The 10,027-nt window shown below is 44.5% G+C and overlaps 1 protein-coding gene across 1 annotated transcript in view; it reads right to left on the bottom strand.

The window, feature by feature from the left end:
- Positions 1 to 7,962: 7,962 nt before the first annotated feature.
- The window catches only part of wfs1b (Wolfram syndrome 1b (wolframin)), an 11,950-nt gene continuing 9,885 nt past the window's right edge, over positions 7,963 to 10,027 (bottom strand). The window contains exons 8-9 of the mRNA XM_031568908.2: positions 9,928 to 10,027; positions 7,963 to 9,600 (exon numbers count right to left, since the gene is read on the bottom strand). The exon at positions 9,928 to 10,027 is cut by the window's right edge and continues 1,063 nt beyond it. Coding sequence (XP_031424768.1) covers positions 8,895 to 9,600; positions 9,928 to 10,027 — 806 coding nt within the window. The 3' untranslated portion in view covers positions 7,963 to 8,894. The remainder of the gene's footprint in view (positions 9,601 to 9,927) is intronic.

Genomic DNA, 10,027 nt, shown 5'->3' with positions numbered 1-10,027 from the left:
GCTGTTAGCTTGTTTAATCATGTAATCACAGTGATTAACACTAATCCTCCTGCCCCCCTTTTCCACCCTGCTCCGCTCCTCTCCTCTGTCCAGATTCTATTTTTCGCTTTTCATGTGAACACACACACATGCCTACTCACACACACACACACGCACACACACAAAACACACACACACAGACACACACACACACACACACGCACACACATACATACACACACACACACATGCCCACTCACACACGCCCATACTCATGCATGTGCTAGAATAGAATAGAATAGAAAAGCCTTTATTGTCATTGTATTTATACAACGAAATTTTGAGTGCTTCTCCTGTTGGTGTGACGAGGGACAACATATAACACAACAACAACATACAACACAACAATACTACAACTATCCAAAAACAGTAGGAACAGCCCAAAAATATATATATATATACATTAAGAGTTGAACAAAGTACGGTGGCATAGACTAAAGTACTTCAATAAATACATCAACAGTAGTTCCCTGAGGTGCTTTACAATAAACACAGACAGCTTTGTTTATGCACATGTGTAAGGTGACTGAGATGGTATGTGATTTGTAGTCAATAAAGTGCTTAGTGTTTAGTGCATGTCGGTATTTAGAGTTCTATGGCCGTCGGGAAAAAACTGTTCTTAAGACGCGTGGTCCTTGCTCTAAAGGATCTGTACCGTCTGCCTGAGGGCAGGAGAGTAAACAGGTGGTGGCTTGGGTGAGAGGAGTCTTTTAAGATGTTATTGGCCCTGCTAAGGTAGCGGGAGTGGGCAATGGATTCCAGGGAGGGCAGTGAGCAGCCAGTGATTTTTTGTGCTGTGTTGATGACCCTTTGGAGGGCTCTCTTGTCTGCTGCAGTGCAACCGGAGTACCACGCCGAGATGCAGTAGGTTAGTACACTTTCGATAGTGGTGCGGTAGAAGGCCACCATCAGTTTACACTCCAGGTTGTTTTTCCTGAGTACTCTCAGGAAGTGTAGTCGCTGCTGTGCCCTTTTTACTGTCTCTGAGGTGTTGACAGACCATGAGAGGTCATCTGATAAATTGGCTCCTAGGAATTTGAAGGTGTGGACCTTCTTCACACAGTCCCCGTTGATGTAGAGTGGGGCCGGAACTGCACTTTGCCTTCTGTAGTCCAGAATTAATTATTTCGTTTTTGTGGTGTTCAGTGACAGATTGTTGTCTGAGCATCACACTGTCAGTTTCTGTACTTTATCTCTGTACGCTGATTCGTCATCTTCTGATATGAGCCCGATCATGGTGGTGTCGTCAGCAAATTTAATGATGGTGTTGGTGGGATGGGTTGGAGTACAGTCATGGGTGTACAAGGAGTACAGCAGTGGGCTCAGCACACAGCCTTGTGGAGATCCAGTGCTTAGAGTGATGGTGAAGGAGAGGTGGGGGCCGAGTTTTACAGTTTGTGGGCGGTTTGAGAGGAAGTCCTTTATCCAGGTGCAGATGGAGGGGGAGAGGCCTAGTGCAGTTAGTTTGCTGACTAGTATATCAGGGATGATAGTATTAAAAGCTGAGCTGTAGTCAATGAAGAGCATTCAGGTGGCTCAGTGCGGTGTGGAGGGCTATGTCGATGGCATCTTCCGTGGACCTGTTTGCTCTGTAAGCAAACTGATGCCGGTCAAATATGGGGGGAAGGGTTGATTTGATGTGCCGTGAAACCAGTTTCTCAAAGCACTTCATGATTACAGGTGTAAGTGCAATCGGTCTATAGTCATTCAAGCTGGTTTCTTAGGGACGGGGGTGATGATAGCTGCTTTACCCTAACAACCACATGTGAGCGCACGCACACACACACACACACACACACACACACACACACACACACACACACACACACACATACACGCACACGCACACACACACACACAAACACACACACACACACACACACACAGAGATACCACCGACATCAACAAGGGGACAGTTTAACATGACCATGAGATGGCTGACAATTTGCTAACTTCTACCAGGCTTAGTAACTCCCCTCGGAGTGTGGTGTAAGCACTGAATAAGTAGTTTGTGGGAAAATGTGGATATCATACCTAATACCTAATTTACTTGATGGGGCAAAGAGCATAGCAACGAGTACATCGTGAATGAGCTATAGCTATCATGTGGCGTGTGGGAGCATTGCTCTGGCCCTCCAATGTTTGTACCTAGGATCTTGCTCATGGTATTAAATTAGCACATTTTGAAAAGTTATTAAATTAGCATTAGTTTGGTTATGGGGTGTTGAGTTCCTTGCTCTGTGCTTTGCTTGTTGCCATTTGCCAGTCAATGAAATTAGGGCCCTTTGATGCAACAGAAAGGCTCTGAAATGGGAGTTTATGGTGACCCGGGGTGATATCTTTCTGTCTCCATGATTTTTAGACCCATTCGTTACATATCTTTTGATTTAATTGCTATTTTTGTTTCATTTTTGTTTCTGTAATTTAGCATCTTGTCTTCAACCAATGCTGAATTTTAAAGTTAGGATTACTATAATTACTATTTACAGCACCTGCCTGAAGTTCACTTACTGTAAGAGAATACAGTAGCTGATGTTTTAGTCTCATAGATAGTATGATTGCTCACTAATGATTTAGCATCTCAGCACACACACAACCACGATCAGAGGTTGGAGAGTCTCTCACTAAATCTGTTAAGATCTGGGAGACAACCTGGCAGCACCTCAGACCTGACAGGTTTCTCAATCACCCCCTCGCTCCCTCCACCCCACCCCAGCTCCACCTGTGTGCACCTGTATACAGACGAGCATCTCACACCTGTGTCTCTATCCAAAGCCTGTCACACGTCTGTCACACCTGTGACCCTGAAGTAGAATCTTCTCTGCTAAGACCAAGACCTGATACTTCTGCAGTATTATACTACATTACGCCTTATACTTCTGCAGTATTATACTACATTACGCCTTATACTTCTGCAGTATTATACTACATTACGCCTTATACTTCTGCAGTATTATACTGCCCACCATTGATTAGTACTGCAAAAACACAACTCCTGCGTAAATAATGTTCTAGAAGAACAAGAAGAACAAGAAGAAGATGATGACGAAGAAGAAGGAGAAGGATGAGGAGGAGGAGGAGGATGGATGATGATGGAGGATGATAGATGATTCAATTCAATTTGACTCTATTTTTATAGTGCCAAAACAAGACACTTTACAGACAAAGTGAGTGGGCAGAGTTCGGCTGCCAACATGCGTATATGTACTATGTATAGGAACAATGTGTCCCCAGCCATCAGCGTCCCTGAGCAGGGTTATGTTTAGTTATTTTGGCTGGCTTGGTAGATGGGGATGTTTAGTTAAACAAGCATATTAAGTGTATTCAGGGTGGTAGTGTACAACTGGTCTAGCACAGTCTTTAGTCTCGATTCACCATTTGAATATGGTGTCAGCATCTCGGATGGAAGCAGGAAGATTATTCCAAAGGAGGGGACCTTGATAAGAGAAGACTCTGCCTCCTATTGTGCTTTTTGATATTCTTGGAATTACGAGACCTGCACTCTGGGAACAAAGTGGTCTTGGTGGGCAATAGGGGACAACTAATTCCTTGAGGTAATTTGGAGCTAATCCGTTTAGGGCTTTATATGTTAGAAGAAGTACTTTGAAATCACTTCTACTTTTTTACAGGGAGGCAGTGCAGAGAGGCAAGTACAGGTGAGATTTGTTCATATTTTTTAGTTTTAGTTTAGTTCAGATGCGATTAGTAGGGTCATTCGGAACTTTGACTAAGGTCTTTCAGTGCTGTGACGGACTCTAAAGTCAGATTGGAGGTCTTCTTGGAAATTGTTTCTATGTGGAAGTAAGTTGCTTTGCTATTACTTTTACTAGCACCTGTTCTCTCACCTACACATAACAGGTGCTGCTGACGCTCTCTGGACACCTGTTCACACCTGAGTTATCATCTTCATCACCAGGTACCTCATCAGATAGCCCCAACACAGCCAGAAATACTTCCCCTTCAGCCCTCGCTGAATGAGTCCCCCCCTACCTGATGTAAGAGACACAGCAAACCCACCTGAACAGTCAGTACGTGTCTGGACAGAGCCATAAATGTGGATTAAACGTGTTTGGGAATCATAACAGTATTATCGGCATTTGAAAATTCTAAAGCAATGAAGGCAGGGCTCGAAGGAAGTCTGAAATTCTTCAGCTAAAAGAATAAGGATGTATTAGCGTTGAGATGGGTGGCATGAATTCTAGTGGAAGAGAGTTTTTACATTGATGGTGAGGTGATTTCTTCTTTTGTAGAGAAACCAGTGAAGAGTTTAGCCAGGTGGTACACTTCCACGTTGAGTGACCGAGGACAGGTTGCAGAGCTTAGAGAATTAATCGTTAAGGATATCAATGCCATTGATAAGATTGCCTGGTAAACTAAAATTGTGGTGCTTGCAGTTTGGGCTTTTGTCATGTGTAAGGTGGCCTTTGACTAGGCACAAAGTTGCTATTTCAGAGGTGGAGAAATGTGAGACATTCATGAATAAGTCAGATAGGAAGTGGCTTGGGGTGCCATGTTGACTAAGTGCTGTAGCATTGCGTGACAAAGGAATTTTGGAGTTTCCAATGACCAGCTTGGTGGAGGTCAAATGTGTTAAGACCCTCTTGGAGATGACTTTATCTCAGTCTAAGGATCCAGTAATTAGGAACACTGCTTCAACAGTGAAAACAGGGAAGAAAAGGAATCCACAAGCACAAGACACATTACAGTATAGAGATATCATTAGGCAGGTACAGAGTGGAAGAGCAAGGTTTTGGCTAGGTGATAGTTGGGAAGCATGGGGTGTGGCTACATTGCCAGGGAGGAGGCAGATGGTAACCAGCTTTGTTCACAAGCAAGAAGAGGAAACTAGACGATCAGTCACGGCTTCTCAGGCAAAGCCAGGGCAATGGATGAACTGGCATAATGTTGAGAAGGGGAAGATCAGCTGGCGGGAATTGTGGGCTATGGACGCTAACCACATTCAATTTATTGTTGGAGCCACGTATGGGTGTTGGCTCATTGAAACATATTCTGCCTGGTTGTAAAACTAGCCTGAGCCAGGGTCACTATATGTAGAGACATAATCAGGTTGTAAAATAATTTGCGTGTTTATACAATAAACAACTTGAGGTAACCTCTTTGCCGGTTGATGACAGGGACATTCATTGCGCGACACCAGGCATGTATAAACACCAGGCATGTAAAAACAGTACAGTAATGGAGCAAAGCGTGGGATTGGAGATTGCTGGCTGATGTCAGAAAGCAACTTCAAGTTCCACAATGCATTGTTGTGACTGCTATGAGACCAGACATGGTGTTGTATACTGAGCATGAGTGTGAGCGTAATGTTTATTTTAGTGAGTTAACCCTCCTATTATGTTCAAATTTTACCCACATCTATTATGCTTGGGGTCAATTTGACCCCAGCAATTTAAACCTCCAAAAAATGATTATAATATTTTTTTTTACTCAAGTTTATGTGTCAGGTACTTTAGGTTTGTTTGTTGACTACCTAAATAGCCCTTAAAAATAAAACGATACCCCCACCCACCCCCCTTATACATCCAGAATACATGTTACGCTACTATGGAGAAATATGCAGATCACCATCAAATCTCACTGATTGACTTAAAATTGGAAAGAGATATCCTTCTGGTGTTTTATGGCTTCATATTATTTCTAAGTACATATTGTTGTTATCTATAACATATGGAATAGAAAACTATTTCTGTAATCAAGAATAGTAACAATGTGATAAAAAAAGTTTATATTTCTTATATATTTTATACAATTAAAACAGCCTGGGGTCAAATTGACCCCAAACAACACCTATGCGTAAAGCATGTGTACAGGACATTGAAAACATATCATCATGTTAATTTTGTGTTTACCCAGTTCTCCCCATTAGATTAGGAAAAGTCATTAAATATGAAGCAAAAAAAACTATGCCAATCATTTATTTAGAGACGTTAAACATTGAAAAGGGTCAATTTGACCCCAAACATAATAGGAGGGTTAATGACTCCCTCTGAAGATGTAACTGAGGAAGCCTTAAAAAAGGAAGAAGCTAATGTATGCAGAACTTGTAGCGAAAGTGAGGGAATGAGGTTGGCAAGCACATACAAGACCAGTGGAGATAGTCATTAGAGGCTTTGAGGCTAAATCCACCACAACAATTAACCTGTATGATGTGAAGAAGCAAGAAGTTGTTGCAAGAAGTTTGGGTGCCTTAGGTGTCAAGGGTTCATATCCCATTTCATTCCCTTACAGTAACCCAGGTTCATACCCGTTCGTGCAGCCTATGAAAAACAAAATTAACTTAGTTGAGAAAAGGTCACCACATAACGATTAAGCAAACAAACAAACCTTGTCATTTGTTCTGACTTTGTAAGTGACAGCCCTAAGCCATAGTGTTGGATTTCAGGTGGTAAACTAAACCATTAGTCTTTTAATGAGGAAAGCCAGGACACCCTTAATACCTGAAGCCCAACTATTAAACACTTAATATTAATTATTCAGAATAGGAGCCGCTTTGACACCCCTGTGTGAAGAGACCATTTCTTCTCCAGACCAGGCTGTGAAAATACTTGGTTCTTTCTGAGGATTTGATTTAGAAAACTGCTCTACAAGGTTTCAATTGTGGTCTGGTACAAATAGAACTTTGAGGTTTTGAGTAAAATTGAGGCTGATTTAAGCCTGGTAGAAATGGTTTGAGTATAAGGACTGGTTTAGGCCTGGTAGAAATGGTTTGAGTATCAGGACTGGTTTAGGCCTGGTAGAAATGGTTTGAGTATAAGGACTGGTTTTCCGTTGCTGTGGCTTTAGGGCATCATACAGCAGGTCAGAGAGGTCAGTGTTTAATCATCATCATCATCATCGTCGTCATTGTCACCGTCATCATCATGGTCATTATCATCATCAGTGAAGAATGGCTGAAACCTGAGCCACGTCTATGCTTTTTGGAGATCAATGGCAGATTCGGTTACAATGATAAAACATTTAGCTGCCTGGCATTTTGGCAGTTAATAGAGCCCAAACGTCATAGAGTCATATCTACTTTCACTTGGGCGTGTGGAACAGGTGTATGTGCAGGGTTATTCCACTGAGAGTGGCCTCTGAAATGAATGCAAGGTTTTCCGGGTGATATAACTAACCACAAACTGGTACGAGGAAGTAAGCAGGGTCGTTACGGGCGGCTGTCACTCCTAACAGAGGGCCGTGTGAAGGGGTGCAAATGCACAATGAAAGAGAAGAACAGGAAGTGGCTACGCAATGGCTATTTTTATTGGTCAGAGTGGTGCATCACAGCAATAACATCATATCCTGTGGAGATGGCCCACCAAACAGACACTGACAAGGCAATCATGAAATTAGAGTCCAGCTCATGGATGAATTTTGTGTATGTGTGTGTGAGTGTGTAGAGGCTACAGTGAAACAATGAGATGACCAGTGATTCAGTCATTATCGACAGACCAGCTGTGTGTGTTTCTACTGCCTGTAGTGTGTGTGACTGTAGTGTGTGTGTTTACTGACTGTAGTGTGTGTGTGTGTGTGGTGCTGAGTGTGTTTACTGACTGTAGTGTGTGTGACTGTAGTGTGTGTGTGTGTGGTGCTGAGTGTGTTTACAGACTGTAGTGTGTGTGACTGTAGTGTGTGTGTGTGTGTGTGGTGTGTGGGTGTGGTGCTGAGTGTGTTTACTGACTGTAGTGTGTGTGTGTGGTGCTGAGTGTGTTTACTGACTGTAGCGTGTGTGTATGTGGTGCTGTGTGTGTTTACTGACTGTAGTGTGTGTATGTGGTGATGAGTGTGTTTACTGACTGTAGTGTGTGTGTATGTGGTGCTGTGTGTGTTTACTGACTGTAGTGTGTGTATGTGGTGATGAGTGTGTTTACTGACTGTAGTGTGTGTATGTGGTGATGAGTGTGTTTACTGACTGAAGTGTGTGTGTGTGTGTGTGTGTGGTGCTGAGTGTTTGAGGGGGACCACTGAGATGTTTCCTGATGTGATAAAAAGGCAAATCTCTGTTCAACACCTTTTTTAACTCCCTGCATTGACAGCAGCTGAATCTGGCCCATATACGACCTAGATCTGGTTCGTATCTGGTCTGACTTTGACCTGGATCTGGCTCGTATCTGGACGGGTAAGACCTAGATGTGGTACGCATCTGATGAAGCCCGTCCTGATGAAAGTTAGTTCTGTCCATCCAGCTGCTTTCTGGGTAAATGCAGGGATTTGGAAACTCTAAACAAGTAAACAAATCTTAACTTAACAGCTCAAGGCCAGGTTCCACACAACCCTACTAATTTCTAATAAAACATAATTAGGCTAATTATGACTACAAGATGGCACATAACCACCAGTTATATTGTACCATTCAGTATACCTAGCCTTTATATGAAAGGCACAAGGTCCCAACCTCTTTGGTAGGATCAGACCATAGACTAAACCAGTCAATTAAACACACAGACATACAGCACACATACACACACACACAAACACACACACGGATACACAGACACACACAAACAAAGAAATATTCTTAGTTTCAAGGCTGCCATACACTGATTTCTTCATTGTATATTTATTGAATACCATTAGAAGCTATTGTAGCTATTGCACACTCTCATCATAGCGTCATTATGTCATTGCTTTCTCACTCACGCACACATGCACAAATACACACACACACACACACACACACACACACACACACACACGCAAATGCACACACACACAGCAGTGTTACCACTGTTTTAACACTGAATACCTGCAACCAGGACACTGTAGTGTGATTGAAATGTTTGTAAACATTTCCACTGTCTTTCCAAACCTCTTAACGATCTCCCATGACAACCACAACCACCCCCACCCCACCTTTACACCTGCAGCTCGGTCGTCACGGCGCCGGCGTGCCCCTCGGCCTCGCTGCGGACGGAGAGCAGCGGGTGGAACAGGAAGTGGAAGGCGAAGGCGAGGGCGTGGCGTAGGCGCGCGCGCCAGTCCTGCTCCAGTTTGAGCTGACGCCCGGCGGGCACGGCGGGGTTGGCGCCAGAGCCGCAGTTCAGGCAGCGCAGCGCCTTCAGCTCAAACACGGGCCACTTGCTGCCCAGCCGGCCCTCCAGAACCGTGCTGAACTCCAGCAGGCTGCCCGAGTTCAGCGCCAGCAGAACCACGCGGAACTCGTCGCTCGCACGTAGAACGATGTCCTTGGTGGCGTCGTCCTCGTTTGTACCGTCGCCGCGCGGCATCCCCACCGTCACCTCCATCTTGAGACGGTCGTATCGCTTGAGGTGGCAGCCGTGCTTGGCGAGGGGTTTGATGCGACACAGCGGGTCGGGCGGAAGGGCGTCGGCAGGGATGGGCCGCTGAGGCGGCGGCTCCTCGCACGGCGGGTACTCGTCGCCGTAGAAACAGCGCAGCCAGTCAGCGACGGGGCCCGGGAGCATGTTGACTAGCGCCTGCGCTCCGTTCTCCAGATCGGTGACGCGCACGTAGCGGAAACGCCCGGTCCAGGTGACGCGGTGGCCCTCCAGGTGGCTGCAGAGGACCTGAGTCTGAGCCATGCTGCTCTCACGCCATGCCCTAAGAACACACACACACACACACACACACACACACACACACACACACACACACACACACACACACACACACACACACACACAGAACAGATTTAAGGCAGAACACACTTCACAGCACTAATAGGTCTTTTAGGTGGGGTTGTTGATATTTGAACAGCCAATCTAATTACACCCTTACAGACAGAAGACAGAAAGAACATCAAACGATTCAATCAACGACAAACTAAGCATTAAAAACTAACCCCGTAATGTCACGTAAAAGTAAACTAAACTAAACTAAGCTGAATATTTATTTCTATTCTAATGTGTAAGTAGCCATCTTTCTGACCTGGGCCCGCAGAGTTCTCCGTACTCGTGCCAGCTGAGGGTGGAGTTGTAGACCTTCATGCCCTCGCTGCGGAACAGGTAGAGCCAGCAGAAGAGCACCA

The sequence above is a fragment of the Clupea harengus genome, chromosome 6 (genome assembly GCF_900700415.2).
Source record: "Clupea harengus chromosome 6, Ch_v2.0.2, whole genome shotgun sequence".
Taxonomy (NCBI): Eukaryota; Metazoa; Chordata; class Actinopteri; order Clupeiformes; family Clupeidae; genus Clupea; species Clupea harengus.
Note: the sequence above shows the minus strand (reverse complement) of the source record. Positions and strands in the feature narration are given on the sequence as shown.